Source organism: Notolepis coatsorum, assembly GCF_963971535.1.
Source record: "Notolepis coatsorum genome assembly, chromosome: 11".
Lineage (NCBI taxonomy): Eukaryota > Metazoa > Chordata > Actinopteri > Aulopiformes > Paralepididae > Notolepis > Notolepis coatsorum.
In genome coordinates, this window is record NC_140175.1 from 3,797,373 (window position 1) to 3,815,411 (window position 18,039).

The following is an 18,039-nucleotide window of genomic DNA, read 5'->3' on the forward strand; positions in this document are numbered from 1 at the left end:
CTCTGTCCTCTGTCTCTGTCCTCTGTCTCTGTCCTCTGTCTCTGTCTCTGTCCTCTGTCCTCTGTCTCTGTCCTCTGTCCTCTGTCTCTGTCCTCTGTCCTCTGTCCTCTGTCTCTGTCCTCTGTCCTCTGTCTCTGTCCTCTGTCCTCTGTCCTCTGTCCTCTGTCCTCTGTCCTCTGTCCTCTGTCCTCTGTCCCTGTCCTCTGTCCTCTGTCCTCTGTCCTCTGTCCTCTGTCTCTGTCCCTGTCCTCTGTCCTCTGTCTCTGTCCTCTGTCCCTGTCCTCTGTCTCTGTCCTCTGTCTCTGTCCTCTGTCCTCTGTCCTCTGTCCTCTGTCTCTGTCCTCTGTCCTCTGTCCTCTGTCCTCTGTCTCTGTCCTCTGTCCCTGTCCTCTGTCTCTGTCCTCTGTCTCTGTCCTCTGTCCTCTGTCTCTGTCCTCTGTCTCTGTCCTCTGTCCTCTGTCCTCTGTCTCTGTCCTCTGTCCCTGTCCTCTGTCCTCTGTCCTCTGTCTCTGTCCTCTGTCTCTGTCCTCTGTCCTCTGTCCTCTGTCTCTGTCCTCTGTCTCTGTCCCTGTCCTCTATCCTCTGTCCTCTGTCTCTGTCCTCTGTCCTCTGTCTCTGTCCTCTGTCCTCTGTCTCTGTCCTCTGTCTCTGTCCTCTGTCTCTGTCCTCTGTCCTCTGTCCTCTGTCCTCTGTCTCTGTCCTCTGTCCTCTGTCCTCTGTCCTCTGTCCTCTGTCTCTGTCCTCTGTCCTCTGTCTCTGTCCCTGTCCTCTATCCTCTGTCCTCTGTCTCTGTCCTCTGTCTCTGTCCTCTGTCCTCTGTCTCTGTCCTCTGTCCTCTGTCCTCTGTCCTCTGTCTCTGTCCTCTGTCTCTGTCCTCTGTCCTCTGTCCTCTGTCTCTGTCCTCTGTCTCTGTCCTCTGTCCTCTGTCTCTGTCCTCTGTCCTCTGTCCTCTGTCCTCTGTCTCTGTCCTCTGTCTCTGTCCTCTGTCTCTGTCCTCTGTCTCCGTCCTCTGTCTCTGTCTCTCTCCTCTGTCTCTGTCTCTGTCCTCTGTCTCTGTCTCTGTCTCTGTCCTCTGTCTCTGTCTCTGTCCTCTGTCTCTGTCTCTGTCATCTGTCCTCTGTCTCTGTTCTCTGTATCTGTCCTCTGTCTCTGTCCTCTGTCTCTGTCTCTGTCCTCTGTCCTCTGTCTCTGTCCTCTGTCTCTGTCTCTGTCCTCTGTCTCTGTCCTCTGTCTCTGTCTCTGTCCTCTGTCCTCTGTCTCTGTCCTCTGTCCTCTGTCTCTGTCCTCTGTCTCTGTCCTCTGTCCTCTGTCCTCTGTCTCTGTCCTCTGTCTCTGTCCTCTGTCCTCTGTCTCTGTCCTCTGTCCTCTGTCTCTGTCCTCTGTCCTCTGTCCTCTGTCCTCTGTCTCTGTCCTCTGTCCTCTGTCTCTGTCCTCTGTCCTCTGTCCTCTGTCCTCTGTCTCTGTCCTCTGTCCTCTGTCCTCTGTCTCTGTCCCTGTCCTCTGTCTCTGTCCTCTGTCCTCTGTCTCTGTCCTCTGTCCTCTGTCCTCTGTCCTCTGTCTCTGTCCTCTGTCCTCTGTCCTCTGTCTCTGTCCTCTGTCCCTGTCCTCTGTCTCTGTCCTCTGTCCTCTGTCTCTGTCCTCTGTCTCTGTCCTCTGTCTCTGTCCTCTATCCTCTGTCTCTGTCCTCTGTCCTCTGTCTCTGTCCTCTGTCCCTGTCCTCTGTCTCTGTCCTCTGTCCTCTGTCTCTGTCCTCTGTCCTCTGTCCTCTGTCTCTGTCCTCTATCCTCTGTCTCTGTCCTCTATCCTCTGTCCTCTGTCTCTGTCCTCTGTCCTCTGTCTCTGTCCTCTGTCCTCTGTCCTCTGTCTCTGTCCTCTGTCCTCTGTCTCTGTCCTCTGTCTCTGTCCTCTGTCCTCTGTCCTCTGTCCTCTGTCTCTGTCCTCTGTCCTCTGTCTCTGTCCTCTGTCCTCTGTCCTCTGTCCTCTGTCTCTGTCCTCTGTCCTCTGTCTCTGTCCCTGTCCTCTATCCTCTGTCCTCTGTCTCTGTCCTCTGTCTCTGTCCTCTGTCCTCTGTCTCTGTCCTCTGTCTCTGTCCTCTGTCCTCTGTCCTCTGTCCTCTGTCCTCTGTCTCTGTCCTCTGTCTCTGTCCTCTGTCCTCTGTCCTCTGTCCTCTGTCTCTGTCCTCTGTCTCTGTCCTCTGTCTCTGTCCTCTGTCCTCTGTCCTCTGTCCCTGTCCTCTAGTGCATTGATAATATCCGCTGTAACGGCCTGATGACCAGTGTGTTTGAGGAGAACTCCAAGGTCACTGTGCCGCACATGATCAAGTAAGTGAGGGGGGGGGGGGGGGGGGGTCCTGTGTGGGTGTGCTGGCCTGGGGTCAGATTCCTGTGTGGGTGCTGGCCTGGGGTCAGATTCCTGTGTGGGTGTGCTGGCCTGGGGTCAGATTCATGTGTGGGTGCTGGCCTGGGGTCAGATTCCTGTGTGGGTGTGCTGGCCTGGGGTCAGATTCCTGTGTGGGTGTGCTGGCCTGGGGTCAGATTCCTGTGTGGGTGCGCTGGCCTGGGGTCAGATTCATGTCTGGGTGCTGGCCTGGGGTCAGATTCCTGTGTGGGTGTGCTGGCCTGGGGTCAGATTCCTGTCTGGGTGCTGGCCTGGGGTCAGATTCCTGTCTGGGTGCTGGCCTGGGGTCAGATTCCTGTCTGGGTGCTGGCCTGGGGTCAGATTCCTGTCTGGGTGCTGGCCTGGGGTCAGATTCCTGTGTGGGTGTGCTGGCCTGGGGTCAGATTCCTGTCTGGGTGCTGGCCTGGGGTCAGATTCCTGTGTGGGTGCACTGGCCTGGGGTCAGATTCCTGTGTGGGTGCGCTGGCCTGGGGTCAGATTCCTGTGTGGGTGCTGGCCTGGGGTCAGATTCCTGTGTGGGTGTGCTGGCCTGGGGTCAGATTCCTGTCTGGGTGCTGGCCTGGGGTCAGATTCCTGTGTGGGTGTGCTGGCCTGGGGTCAGATTCATGTGTGGGTGTGCTGGCCTGGGGTCAGATTCCTGTGTGGGTGTGCTGGCCTGGGGTCAGATTCATGTGTGGGTGTGCTGGCCTGGGGTCAGATTCTGGTGTGGGTGCGCTGGCCTGGGGTCAGATTCCGGTGTGGGTGCTGGCCTGGGGTCAGATTCATGTGTGGGTGCTGGCCTGGGGTCAGATTCATGTGTGGGTGCTGGCCTGGGGTCAGATTCTGGTGTGGGTGTGCTGGCCTGGGGTCAGATTCCTGTCTGGGTGTGCTGGCCTGGGGTCAGATTCATGTGTGGGTGCTGGCCTGGGGTCAGATTCATGTGTGGGTGCTGGCCTGGGGTCAGATTCATGTGTGGGTGCTGGCCTGGGGTCAGATTCATGTGTGGGTGTGCTGGCCTGGGGTCAGATTCCTGTCTGGGTGTGCTGGCCTGGGGTCAGATTCATGTGTGGGTGCTGGCCTGGGGTCAGATTCATGTGTGGGTGCTGGCCTGGGGTCAGATTCCTGTGTGGGTGCTGGCCTTTTTTGCGGTCGACTAAAGACGCACTTATTCAACCATTATCTGAAATAAAAAATAAAAAAAAATACTCGAACCCTAACTAACCTTACTGTCATCATGCATGTGTCCTAATAAACTAACCTCCACTGTAGCACTCAACACTTTGATGAACATTGTTACTCAGCTGATAGAGTTGTACCCTTCCTGATGACTTGTTGTCGTACAGAACTTGTAAGTCACTTTGGATAAAAGCGTTTCAGCTAAATGACTAAATGTAAATGTAAATGTAAACGTAATGTAATGTCTGTGGGAACCCTGTGCAAGAGTCTTTTAGCTCGATGTGCTAAGCTGTAGATGGTCTTCCCCAACCCCCCCCCCCCCCCCCCCAGGTCTGACGCCCGGCTGCACAAAGACGACGTGGACATTTGCTTCAGCAAGACGCTGAACTCCTGCAAGGTGCCTCAGATCCGCTACGCCAGCGTGGAGCGTCTGCTGGAGCGGCTGACCGACCTGCGCTTCCTCTCCATCGACTTCCTCAACACCTTCCTGCACACCTACCGCATCTTCACCACCGCCGCCGTGGTCATGGACAAGCTGGCCGACATCTACAAGAAGCCCTTCACCTCCATCCCCGTCAGGTACCGCAGCTCCTCCTCCTCCGCCGCTCCGGCCTTCTGCTCCGCTCCCACGCTGCTCCACACTTTTTAGGTTCATTTATAGCCCCTTTCGTGACTGTGATGCACCGAGTGAATACACCGGCCCGTATACCTTCGTAGAAAAATACCCCAATTAACTCTGTCTCGCTTTTCTCTATTGAAAATGCTCGTCGTACAAGTATCGCAGAGACATTTCAAAGGTACTCACAGTTGCACAAGGGTTTCGGACAGACAAACGCTAGGGTTTGAAAGCTTGGCGTTGCTAATAAACATTTTAAATAAATTTTATAAACTGGTCAACACTGGTCAACACAGCTTTATTTCCAGCGTTGGGTGCCTGATGCGCCTGCGCTGTGATCACAGCGCAGGCGCATCAGGCAGCTAAAGCCGTTTTGAGCCGTGTTGACCAGTTTATAATTTTTTTTTTATGTTTATTAGCAACGCCAAGCTTTCAAACCCCTGTTCACTCCTCCTCCACCTCCTCCTCCCCCCTCTCAAAGACCCCTGTTCCCTCCTCCACCTCCTCCTCCTTCTCCTCCTCCTCCTCCCTCTCAAAGACCCCTGTTCCAATGCGTTTCATGTGGTATGATGTTATGAGTCGATACTGAGGAGCCTGGAGGTCACAGGGCATGAGCCTGGAGGTCGCAGGGCATGAGCCTGGAGGTCGCAGGGTCTGAGGCGCGCAGAGTCTGGACATTCGTCGTTCGTTTTAAATGTTGTCTGACTGTAAGCGAAGCCGTAATCATCTGTTTCCTGTTGTACATCTTCATCCATCTCCACTCTCTCTTCCTCTTCTCTGGTGTAACAGACAGCGTGCTGACTCTACTGCTAGCATGCCGACTCTACTGCTAGCATGCTGACTACTCTACTGCTAGCATACTGACTCTACTGCTAGCATGCTGACTCTACTGCTAGCATGCTGACTCTACTGCTAGCATGCTGACTACTCTACTGCTAGCATGCTGACTCTACTGCTAGCATGCTGACTCTACTGCTAGCATGCTGACTCTACTGCTAGCATGCTGACTACTCTACTGCTAGCATGCCGACTCTACTGCTAGCATACTGACTCTACTGCTAGCATGCCGACTCTACTGCTAGCATGCTGACTCTACTGCTAGCATGCTGACTACTCTACTGCTAGCATGCTGACTACTCTACTGCTAGCATGCTGACTCTACTGCTAGCATGCCGACTCTACTGCTAGCATGCCGACTCTACTGCTAGCATGCCGACTCTACTGCTAGCATGCTGACTACTCTACTGCTAGCATGCTGACTACTCTACTGCTAGCATGCTGACTACTCTACTGTTAGCATGCTGACTCTACTGCTAGCATGCTGACTACTCTACTGCTAGCATGCTGACTCTACTGCTAGCATGCTGACTACTCTACTGCTAGCATGCCGACTCTACTGCTAGCATGCTGACTACTCTACTGCTAGCATGCTGACTCTACTGCTAGCATGCTGACTACTCTACTGCTAGCATGCCGACTCTACTGCTAGCATGCTGACTACTCTACTGCTAGCATGCTGACTCTACTGCTAGCATGCCGACTCTACTGCTAGCATGCCAGTAAAGCCGTTTTGAGCCGTGTTGACCAGTTTATAATTTTTTTTTATGTTTATTAGCAACGCCAAGCTTTCAAACCCCTGTTCACTCCTCCTCCACCTCCTCCTCCCCCCTCTCAAAGACCCCTGTTCCCTCCTCCACCTCCTCCTCCTTCTCCTCCTCCTCCTCCCTCTCAAAGACCCCTGTTCCAATGCGTTTCATGTGGTATGATGTTATGAGTCGATACTGAGGAGCCTGGAGGTCACAGGGCATGAGCCTGGAGGTCGCAGGGCATGAGCCTGGAGGTCGCAGGGCATGAGCCTGGAGGTCGCAGGGTCTGAGGCGCGCAGAGTCTGGACATTCGTCGTTCGTTTTAAATGTTGTCTGACTGTAAGCGAAGCCGTAATCATCTGTTTCCTGTTGTACATCTTCATCCATCTCCACTCTCTCTTCCTCTTCTCTGGTGTAACAGACAGCGTGCTGACTCTACTGCTAGCATGCTGACTCTACTGCTAGCATGCTGACTACTCTACTGCTAGCATGCTGACTCTACTGCTAGCATGCTGACTCTACTGCTAGCATGCTGACTACTCTACTGCTAGCATGCTGACTACTCTACTGTTAGCATGCTGACTCTACTGCTAGCATGCTGACTACTCTACTGCTAGCATGCTGACTCTACTGCTAGCATGCTGACTACTCTACTGCTAGCATGCCGACTCTACTGCTAGCATGCTGACTACTCTACTGCTAGCATGCTGACTCTACTGCTAGCATGCTGACTACTCTACTGCTAGCATGCCGACTCTACTGCTAGCATGCTGACTACTCTACTGCTAGCATGCTGACTCTACTGCTAGCATGCTGACTCTACTGCTAGCATGCCGACTCTACTGCTAGCATGCCGACTCTACTGCTAGCATGCCGACTCTACTGCTAGCATGCCGACTCTACTGCTAGCATGCCGACTCTACTGCTAGCATGCTGACTACTCTACTGCTAGCATGCTGACTACTCTACTGTTAGCATGCTGACTCTACTGCTAGCATACTGACTCTACTGCTAGCATGCTGACTACTCTACTGTTAGCATGCTGACTCTACTGCTAGCATGCTGACTACTCTACTGCTAGCATGCTGACTCTACTGCTAGCATGCTGACTACTCTACTGCTAGCATGCCGACTCTACTGCTAGCATGCTGACTACTCTACTGCTAGCATGCTGACTCTACTGCTAGCATGCTGACTACTCTACTGCTAGCATGCCGACTCTACTGCTAGCATGCTGACTACTCTACTGCTAGCATGCTGACTCTACTGCTAGCATGCCGACTCTACTGCTAGCATGCCGACTCTACTGCTAGCATGCCGACTCTACTGCTAGCATGCCGACTCTACTGCTAGCATGCCGACTCTACTGCTCCTCCGTCACTCATTCCACCTTTACACCTGTCTGTTTACATTCCTCTCCTCCTCCTCCTCCTCCTCTTCACACGCCTCCCTCTTCCATTACACCCCTCCTGTACGCATCCTCCTCCACCTCTTCCTCCTCCTCCTCCACCTCCTCCTCCACCTCCTCCTCCTCCTTCGCCTCTTGCTCCTCGTCCTCTTCTCTGACCCTCCACCTCCTCATTCTTCCCCACCTCATCTTTCTCCACCTTCTCATCTTCCTCCGCCTCCACCTCCTCCTTCTCCTCCTCCACCTCCTCCTCCTTCACCTCTTCCTCTTCATCTTCCTCCATCTCCTCCTTCACCTCTTCCTCCTCATCTTCCTCCACCTCCTCCTTCACCTCTTCCTCCTCATCTTCCTCCACCTCCTCCTCCACCTCCTCCTCCTTCACCTCTTCATCCTCCTCCTCCTCCTCCACATCCTCCTCCACCACCTCCTCCTCCTCCTCTTCTTCTTCCTCCTCCTCCACCACCTCCTCATCCACCTCCTCCTCCACCACCTCCTCTTCCACCTCTTCCTCCTCCACCTCCTCCTCCTCCTCCTTCACCTATTCCTCTTCATCCTCCTCCTCCTCCTCCACCACCTCCTCCTCCTCCTCCTCCTCCACCTCCTCCTCCTCCTATCACTGTCCCTCTCAGGGTCCAGTACCACTCATCCGACCGTCTGTCCATCACCTCCCTCTGTCCAGACTACAGCCTGAAGATCACACAGCTGGCCCTGGACCAGTCCAAGTAAATAACAGCTGCCTCTCCAGCCGCTAGCTCTGCTCAGTTACTCATGTTGTATGTCTTGTCATATTCCAGTGGGTGTAGTGTGAGGTGTGTAGTGTGAGGTGTGTAGTGTGTACTGTGAGGTGTGTAGTGTGTAGTGTGTAGTGTGAGGTGTGTAGTGTGAGGTGTGTAGTGTGAGGTGTGTAGTGTGAGGTGTGTAGTGTGTAGTGTGAGGTGTGTAGTGTGAGGTGTGTAGTGTGAGGTGTGTAGTGTGTAGCACCCACCATGTCCACATGGAAGAAGGTCAGTGGGCTTGGGCGCCTACAAGGTTAGTATGTAGTTAGTAAGGTATAGTTAAAAAAAAAAAAAAAAAAAAAAAAGTATCATTCCATTTGGGCTGTGGGGGGTGCTTAATGTCTGAAGGAGTCGACTGAAGGCTTCTTGTCCTCTGCAAAAGCATGCAATTGGTCCACTGATGGATACATCTTGATATTTGTCTAGTCTAGTGTGTTCATTAGATGGTGAAATCCTCTTTCAGTGCCTCTGTGCCTGTTTTCTTAGACAGTTAGCCTCTGGTATGCGTGCCATTAGCGTTAGCCACGCTTCTAGGCCTCTCTTCTTTAGGAAAGAATGATAAAAAAAATTTAAACTAAATAAAATTACAAAAAAATATATATATTTATAATACCTTTTTTTCTTTTTTTTTTTGCTAAGAGGTTTGCAGTCGACTACGGCTCCTTTCGATCGATTAGTAGTCGACTATTCGACTAATAGGGGTCAGCCCTAATGAGAGGTTAATAACAGGTGTATTTCTGTGCCTCCTCTCAGGTCTCTGGAGCTGTTCTTTGCCACCAACCAGGGAGCCTGGGGCGGCGACCCCCTCAACACCAAGTCCCCCCGACTGTGCCGCAAGTTCTCCTCGCCCCCGCCCCTCACCCTGCCCTCCCGCACCTCCTCCCCCGTCCACTCCCGCAAGCTCTCGCTCAGCTCCCCCGTCGGCGCCAAGTCGGGGGTCCTGGACCTGACGGGCACGCCGTCCTCCTCGGCCGCCAGCTCCCCCACCTCCACCCACTGTCCCTCCATCTCGTCGCCCCCTCCCACCCCCACCACCCGGGGCCCCTCCTCTGGCTTCTCCTCGCCCCCTCCCACCCCCACCACCCGGGCCCCCTTCTCTGGCTTCTCCTCGCCCCCCACCACCCCCACCAGGGCCCCCTCCACCGGCTTCTTCTCGGCTTCTCCCACCACCCCCAGGGCCCCCTCCGCTGGCTTCTTCTCACCTTCTCCCACCCCCACCAGGGCCCCCTCCGCTGGCTTCTTCTCGGCTTCTCCCACCCCCACCAGGGCCCCCTCCGCTGGCTTCTTCTCGGCTTCTCCCACCCCCACCAGATCCCCCTCCGCCGGCTTCCCCTCCTCGCCCCCTCCCACCGCCGCAGCTGCCGCCATGCGCTTCCCTGGCTTCCCGCTGGTCCTCGGGGGTGCGGCCGCCTCCTCCCCTCCCCCCGCCGCCGCCGTCACCACCAAGGCCCCGATGGACCTGAGCCGCGGGCCCAGCTCCCCGGACCTCCTCGGCCCGTCCGCCATGGAGGAGGGCGGCATGGAGCTGCCGCGCATCGACGCCTTCTGTGGCAAGCTCAGACGCAGCATCCGCAGGGGTGAGGAGACACAGAGACACAGAGACACAGGAGAGACACAGAGACACAGAGACACAGAGACACAGCAGAGTGTTAGATTCCTATCAATCAGCCAGTATCACCTCTTCATCTGTTGGCTTGTGTTATCACCTCTTCATCCGTTGACTCTGCGTTGTGTTTTATCTCTCCGATGTCTCCTCATACTGGCTGTACAATCTTTGTCATCCCCCTTTAATGCAATCCGTAAATGTAATAATTCACACCGTCAGCGTAGTACCTTTCTTGAAAAACGTTGTTTATTACATAAACAAGAGCCTCAGATGTTACCCATTTCGTGTTGTCCTTGAAAAAGTCTTTGGGAACTAAATCTAGTATTCTATCGTCTCTTCTGCTGTTCAGTCCAATGGTGGCTAAGGCCTTGTAGTTAGCCGAAACCCTTCTCCCGTTAGCCGAAGCTAATGATGATGTGTCATCTCCCCTCCCCCACCGGCGAGGGTGAGAGAGAGATGGACGTCTCTGATCCACGTCCGCTCGCGTCAGCTTCGTGTCTAAATCTAACTCATACGCGGAAGAACACTCACATTATAATAATCATCATCATCATTAATGACAGACCCCGCCCCTCTTCTGGTTGTCATGTGACGCGCTGTCATGGCAACTGCTGTTCACCCCTTCACACACATTAAAAACGTCTGTTTCATTAATGTCAAACTCCCTCTGACCATTCTGCCTGCTGCTGTTTCTTATCAGTTGTTATGTGCTGATGGCGACCTCGGCATGCCCTGAGCTCTATCTCAGTCTGCTGCTAAATACAGTGATTCTCTCTACCGTCCTCCTCCATGCACATCTACCTCTCTGACCTAGCACCGTTAGATGCTGTCCTCTCCCCCTTACATACATTGAAAAACACCGATTTCCTTCAAGAGACACAGGAGAGACATAGAGACACAGAGACAGAGCAGAGACACAGAGACACAGGAGACACAGAGAGACAGGAGACACAGCCGTCCAGGCGGACACAACGCCGGTCCGCGCGGCTCCTCAGCAGAGAGGAAGTGTCTTGGTGTTTATTCGCACGGAACCGTCGAGAAACCGCTCATATTATTTGCGACGGCAAAGAAAACTGGATGTCACACAATCTGGTGTCCAAATCCCTGTGTGTATAGGACACAGTGTTTTTAATTGCAAACCCTCTATCTGTCTCCGCCTGTGATTTACCACATTTAATATCAATGTTTGACTTGAATCTGACACAGAATGCTGGCTCATCATTCACCCACATGAAAAAGGGGGGGGGGCATAATTGGGTCACCATTAACCTCCGGGGGATTCATCTTGCTCTCAAGTCAGACGTTGTGTGTTTGACCCCGCGGGGCCACTGTCACCATCTGGCTGACAGGCTGCGGATGTAACGGAGGTACCGCGTGACGTGTCCATCCACAGTCACGATGGACTGTGTGTAGTGAAGTGACTGTGGACGTTAAGCGGTACTGCAAGTAAAACTCACTCCCCAGAGGCATCCAGACCCGGTACCAAGAGGTGAGTTCATCTCTTGGTATAGTGGTCTGCGATGTCCCCCGCGGCGCGGGAGACCGGGGTTCGACTCCCACTCAGGGAATGTCAAATAAGACCGGTTTCACGGACACGAGGGGAAGCAGAGAACTGCGTAATGAAACTAAACTGAACAGAGAGCTGCGTAATGAAGCTAAACTAAACAGAGAGCTGCGTAATGAAGCTAAACTGAACAGAGAGCTGCGTAATGAAACTAAACTGAACAGAGGGCTGCGTAATGAAGCTAAACTGAACAGAGGGCTGCGTAATGAAACTAAACTGAACAGAGAGCTGCGTAATGAAACTAAACTGAACAGAGAGCTGCGTAATGACACTAAACTGATCAGAGGGCTGCGTAATGAAACTAAACTGAACAGCGAGCTGCGTAATGAAACTAAACTGAACAGAGGGCTGCGTAATGAAGCTAAACTGAACAGAGGGCTGCGTAATGACACTAAACTGAACAGCGAGCTACGTAATGAAGCTAAACTGAACAGAGAGCTGCGTAATGAAACTAAACTGAACAGCGAGCTGCGTAATGAAGCTAAACTGAACAGAGAGCTGTGTAATGAAGCTAAACTGAACAGAGAGCTGCGTAATGAAGCTAAACTGAACAGAGGGCTGTGTAATGAAGCTAAACTGAACAGAGAGCTGCGTAATGAAACTAAACTGAACAGGCAGAGAGCTGCGTAATGAAACTAAACTGAACAGAGGGCTGCGTAATGAAACTAAACTGAACAGAGAGCTGCGTAATGAAACTAAACTGAACAGGCAGAGAGCTGTGTAATGAAGCTAAACTGAACAGAGAGCTGCGTAATGAAACTAAACTGAACAGGCAGAGAGCTGCGTAATGAAGCTAAACTGAACAGAGAGCTGCGTAATGAAACTAAACTGAACAGAGAGCTGCGTAATGCAACTAAACTGAACAGAGAGCTGCGTAATGAAGCTAAATTGAACAGAGGGCTGCGTAATGAAGCTAAACTGAACAGAGAGCTGCGTAATGAAGCTAAACTGAACATAGGGCTGTGTAATGAAACTAAACTGAACAGAGGGCTGCGTAATGAAGCTAAACTGAACAGAGAGCTGCGTAATGAAGCTAAACTGAACAGAGGGCTGCGTAATGAAACTAAACTGAACAGAGAGCTGTGTAATGAAACTAAACTGAACAGAGAGCTGCGTAATGAAGATAAACTGAACAGAGAGCTGCGTAATGAAACTAAACTGAACAGAGGGCTGCGTAATGAAACTAAACTGAACAGAGGGCTGCGTAATGAAACTAAACTGAACAGAGAGCTGCGTAATGACACTAAACTGAACAGGCAGAGGGCTGCGTAATGAAACTAAACTGAACAGAGAGCTGCGTAATGAAACTAAACTGAACAGACAGAGGGCTGCGTAATGAAACTAAACTGAACAGAGAGCTGCGTAATGAAACTAAACTGAACAGAGGGCTGCGTAATGAACCTAAACTGAAGAGAGAGCTGCGTAATGAAACTAAACTGAACAGAGGGCTGCGTAATGAAACTAAACTGAACAGAGAGCTGCGTAATGAAACTAAACTGAACAGAGAGCTGCGTAATGAAGCTAAACTGAACAGAGAGCTGCGTAATGAAACTAAACTGAACAGAGAGCTGCGTAATGAAGCTAAACTGAACAGAGGGCTGCGTAATGAAACTAAACTGAACAGAGAGCTGCGTAATGAAACTAAACTGAACAGGCAGAGAGCTGCGTAATGAAACTAAACTGAACAGAGGGCTGCGTAATGAAACTAAACTGAACAGAGGGCTGCGTAATGAAGCTAAACTGAACAGAGAGCTGCGTAATGAAGCTAAACTGAACAGAGAGCTGCGTAATGAAGCTAAACTAAACTGAACAGAGAGCTGCGTAATGAAGCTAAACTGAACAGAGAGCTGCGTAATGAAACTAAACTGAATAGAGAGCTGCGTAATGAAGCTAAACTGAACAGAGGGCTGCTTAATGAAGCTAAACTGAACAGAGAGCTGCGTAATGAAACTAAACTGAACAGAAGGCTGCGTAATGACACTAAACTGAACAGGCAGAGAGCTGCGTAATGAAACTAAACTGAACAGAGAGCTGCGTAATGAAACTAAACTGAACAGACAGAGGGCTGCGTAATGAAACTAAACTGAACAGAGAGCTGCGTAATGAAACTAAACTGAACAGAGGGCTGCGTAATGAACCTAAACTGAAGAGAGAGCTGCGTAATGAAACTAAACTGAACAGAGGGCTGCGTAATGAAACTAAACTGAACAGAGAGCTGCGTAATGAAACTAAACTGAACAGAGAGCTGCGTAGTGAAACTAAACTGAACAGAGAGCTGCGTAATGAAGCTAAACTGAACAGGCAGAGGGCTGCGTAATGAAACTAAACTGAACAGAGGGCTGCGTAATGAAACTAAACTGAACAGAGAGCTGCGTAATGAAGCTAAACTGAACAGAGAGCTGCGTAATGAAACTAAACTGAACAGAGAGCTGCGTAATGAAGCTAAACTGAACAGAGGGCTGCGTAATGAAACTAAACTGAACAGAGAGCTGCGTAATGAAACTAAACTGAACAGGCAGAGAGCTGCGTAATGAAACTAAACTGAACAGAGGGCTGCGTAATGAAACTAAACTGAACAGAGGGCTGCGTAATGAAGCTAAACTGAACAGAGAGCTGCGTAATGAAGCTAAACTGAACAGAGAGCTGCGTAATGAAGCTAAACTAAACTGAACAGAGAGCTGCGTAATGAAGCTAAACTGAACAGAGAGCTGCGTAATGAAACTAAACTGAATAGAGAGCTGCGTAATGAAGCTAAACTGAACAGAGGGCTGCTTAATGAAGCTAAACTGAACAGAGGGCTGCGTAATGAAGCTAAACTGAACAGAGGGCTGCGTAATGAAGCTAAACTGAACAGAGAGCTGCGTAATGAAAATAAACTGAACAGAGGGCTGCGTAATGAAGCTAAACTGAACAGAGGGCTGCGTAATGAAACTAAACTGAACAGAGAGCTGCGTAATGAAGCTAAACTGAACAGACAGAGGGCTGCGTAATGAAACTAAACTGAACAGAGGGCTGCGTAATGAAGCTAAACTGAACAGAGGGCTGCGTAATGAAGCTAAACTGAACAGAGAGCTGCGTAATGAAGCTAAACTGAACAGAGGGCTGCGTAATGAAACTAAACTGAACAGAGAGCTGCGTAATGAAACTAAACTGAACAGGCAGATAGCTGCGTAATGAAACTAAACTGAACAGAGGGCTGCGTAATGAAACTAAACTGAACAGAGGGCTGCGTAATGAAGCTAAACTGAACAGAGAGCTGCGTAATGAAGCTAAACTGAACAGAGAGCTGCGTAATGAAGCTAAACTAAACTGAACAGAGAGCTGCGTAATGAAGCTAAACTGAACAGAGAGCTGCGTAATGAAACTAAACTGAACAGAGAGCTGCGTAATGAAGCTAAACTGAACAGAGGGCTGCGTAATGAAACTAAACTGAACAGAGAGCTGCGTAATGAAACTATACTGAACAGGCAGAGAGCTGCGTAATGAAACTAAACTGAACAGAGGGCTGCGTAATGAAACTAAACTGAACAGAGGGCTGCGTAATGAAGCTAAACTGAACAGAGGGCTGTGTAATGAAACTAAACTGAACAGAGGGCTGCGTAATGAAGCTAAACTGAACAGAGAGCTGCGTAATGAAGCTAAACTGAACAGAGGGCTGCGTAATGAAACTAAACTGAACAGAGAGCTGTGTAATGAAACTAAACTGAACAGAGGGCTGCGTAATGAAGCTAAACTGAACAGAGAGCTGCGTAATGAAACTAAACTGAACAGAGAGCTGCGTAATGAAACTAAACTGAACAGAGAGCTGCGTAATGACACTAAACTGAACAGGCAGAGGGCTGCGTAATGAAACTAAACTGAACAGAGAGCTGCGTAATGAAACTAAACTGAACAGAAGGCTGCGTAATGACACTAAACTGAACAGGCAGAGAGCTGCGTAATGAAACTAAACTGAACAGAGAGCTGCGTAATGAAACTAAACTGAACAGACAGAGGGCTGCGTAATGAAACTAAACTGAACAGAGAGCTGCGTAATGAAGCTAAACTGAACAGGCAGAGGGCTGCGTAATGAAACTAAACTGAACAGAGGGCTGCGTAATGAAACTAAACTGAACAGAGAGCTGCGTAATGAAGCTAAACTGAACAGAGAGCTGCGTAATGAAACTAAACTGAACAGAGAGCTGCGTAATGAAGCTAAACTGAACAGAGGGCTGCGTAATGAAACTAAACTGAACAGAGAGCTGCGTAATGAAACTAAACTGAACAGGCAGAGAGCTGCGTAATGAAACTAAACTGAACAGAGGGCTGCGTAATGAAACTAAACTGAACAGAGGGCTGCGTAATGAAGCTAAACTGAACAGAGAGCTGCGTAATGAAGCTAAACTGAACAGAGAGCTGCGTAATGAAGCTAAACTAAACTGAACAGAGAGCTGCGTAATGAAGCTAAACTGAACAGAGAGCTGCGTAATGAAACTAAACTGAATAGAGAGCTGCGTAATGAAGCTAAACTGAACAGAGGGCTGCGTAATGAAGCTAAACTGAACAGAGGGCTGCGTAATGAAGCTAAACTGAACAGAGGGCTGCGTAATGAAGCTAAACTGAACAGAGAGCTGCGTAATGAAAATAAACTGAACAGAGGGCTGCGTAATGAAGCTAAACTGAACAGAGGGCTGCGTAATGAAACTAAACTGAACAGAGGGCTGCGTAATGAAGCTAAACTGAACAGAGGGCTGCGTAATGAAACTAAACTGAACAGAGGGCTGCGTAATGAAGCTAAACTGAACAGAGGGCTGCGTAATGAAGCTAAACTGAACAGAGAGCTGCGTAATGAAGCTAAACTGAACAGAGAGCTGCGTAATGAAGCTAAACTGAACAGACAGAGGGCTGCGTAATGAAGCTAAACTGAACAGAGGGCTGCGTTGCTGTTGTGTGATGTTCCTAACAGCTGTCCTGGAGTCAGTGTCTCTGGAGACGTCTGACACGTTGTTGTTGTTGTTGTTGTGATGTTCCTAACAGCTGTCCTGGAGTCAGTGTCTCTGGAGAAGTTCATCCCTGAGTCAACCAGTGAAGGAGACCTGTCTCCCTCCCGCTCACCCTCCACACCCAGACACCTGCGCTACCGACAGGCTGGAGGTAGGAACTAGGGATGTTCCATATTGGCTTTTTTTACCGATATCCGATATACCGATATTGTCCAACTCTTAATTTCCGATACCGATATCAACCGATACCGATATATGCAGGGTCCCCCCCCCCCCAAAAAAACAGAATCATTTCAGGTAATTAACATTACATATCTCTTTAACACAACATTATGCATACTTTTGACAATAAATAAAATAAGAATTTGTTCTTACTTGCTTGCCTGGGTAAATAAAGGTAAAATAAATGTGAAAGAAATATTTATATAAATTTTTTTAAACCGATACCGATATTTTCTGATATTACATTTTAATGCCAATATCGGCCGATAATATCGGTAGGCCGATACTATCGGACATCCCTAGTATGAACACACACACACACATACATGCCTCGTCTCCACTAGCCAGGGTTTAGCCGTGCTGTGGCCTCGTCTCCACTAGCCAGGGTTTAGCCGTGCCGTGGCCTCGTCTCCACTAGCCAGGGTTTAGCCGTGCTGTGGCCTTGTCTCCACTAGCCAGGGTTTAGCCGTGCTGTGGCCTTGTCTCCACTAGCCAGGGTTTAGCCGTGCTGTGGCCTCGTCTCCACTAGCCAGGGTTTAGCCGTGCTGTGGCCTCGTCTCCACTAGCCAGGGTTTAGCCGTGCCGTGGCCTTGTCTCCACTAGCCAGGGTTTAGCCGTGCTGTGGCCTCGTCTCCACTAGCCAGGCTTTAGCCGTGCTGTGGCCTCGTCTCCACTAGCCAGGGTTTAGCCGTGCCGTGGCCTTGTCTCCACTAGCCAGGGTTTAGCCGTGCTGTGGCCTCGTCTCCACTAGCCAGGGTTTAGCCGTGCTGTGGCCTCGTCTCCACTAGCCAGGGTTTAGCCGTGCTGTGGCCTCGTCTCCACTAGCCAGGGTTTAGCCGTGCTGTGGCCTCGTCTCCACTAGCCAGGGTTTAGCCGTGCTGTGGCCTCGTCTCCACTAGCCAGGCTTTAGCCGTGCCGTGGCCTCGTCTCCACTAGCCAGGGTTTAGCCGTGCCGTGGCCTCGTCTCCACTAGCCAGGGTTTAGCCGTGCTGTGGCCTCGTCTCCACTAGCCAGGGTTTAGCCGTGCCGTGGCCTCGTCTCCACTAGCCAGGGTTTAGCCGTGCCGTGGCCTCGTCTCCACTAGCCAGGGTTTAGCCGTGCCGTGGCCTCGTCTCCACTAGCCAGGGTTTAGCCGTGCCGTGGCCTCGTCTCCACTAGCCAGGGTTTAGCCGTGCCGTGGCCTCGTCTCCACTAGCCAGGGTTTAGCCGTGCTGTGGCCTCGTCTCCACTAGCCAGGGTTTAGCCGTGCCGTGGCCTCGTCTCCACTAGCCAGGGTTTAGCCGTGCTGTGGCCTTGTCTCCACTAGCCAGGGTTTAGCTGTGCTGTGGCCTCGTCTCCACTAGCCAGGGTTTAGCCGTGCTGTGGCCTCGTCTCCACTAGCCAGGGTTTAGCCGTGCTGTGGCCTCGTCTCCACTAGCCAGGGTTTAGCCGTGCCGTGGCCTCGTCTCCACTAGCCAGGGTTTAGCCGTGCCGTGGCCTCGTCTCCACTAGCCAGGGTTTAGCCGTGCTGTGGCCTCGTCTCCACTAGCCAGGGTTTAGCCGTGCTGTGGCCTCGTCTCCACTAGCCAGGGTTTAGCCGTGCTGTGGCCTTGTCTCCATTAGCCAGGGTTTAGCCGTGCCGTGGCCTCGTCTCCACTAGCCAGGGTTTAGCCGTGCTGTGGCCTCGTCTCCACTAGCCAGGGTTTAGCCGTGCTGTGGCCTCGTCTCCACTAGCCAGGGTTTAGCCG

The 18,039-nt window shown here is 51.2% G+C and overlaps 1 protein-coding gene across 1 annotated transcript in view; it reads left to right on the forward strand.

Moving 5' to 3' along the window:
- rasgrf2a (Ras protein-specific guanine nucleotide-releasing factor 2a) overlaps positions 1-18,039 on the forward strand; it is a gene marked incomplete at both ends in the record, with an annotated part of 115,077 nt that overhangs the window by 60,031 nt on the left and 37,007 nt on the right. Inside the window, 6 exons of the mRNA XM_084325207.1 lie at positions 2,239-2,321; positions 3,883-4,131; positions 7,792-7,884; positions 8,692-9,115; positions 9,386-9,515; positions 16,125-16,241. Coding sequence (XP_084181333.1) covers positions 2,239-2,321; positions 3,883-4,131; positions 7,792-7,884; positions 8,692-9,115; positions 9,386-9,515; positions 16,125-16,241 — 1,096 coding nt within the window. The remainder of the gene's footprint in view (positions 1-2,238; positions 2,322-3,882; positions 4,132-7,791; positions 7,885-8,691; positions 9,116-9,385; positions 9,516-16,124; positions 16,242-18,039) is intronic.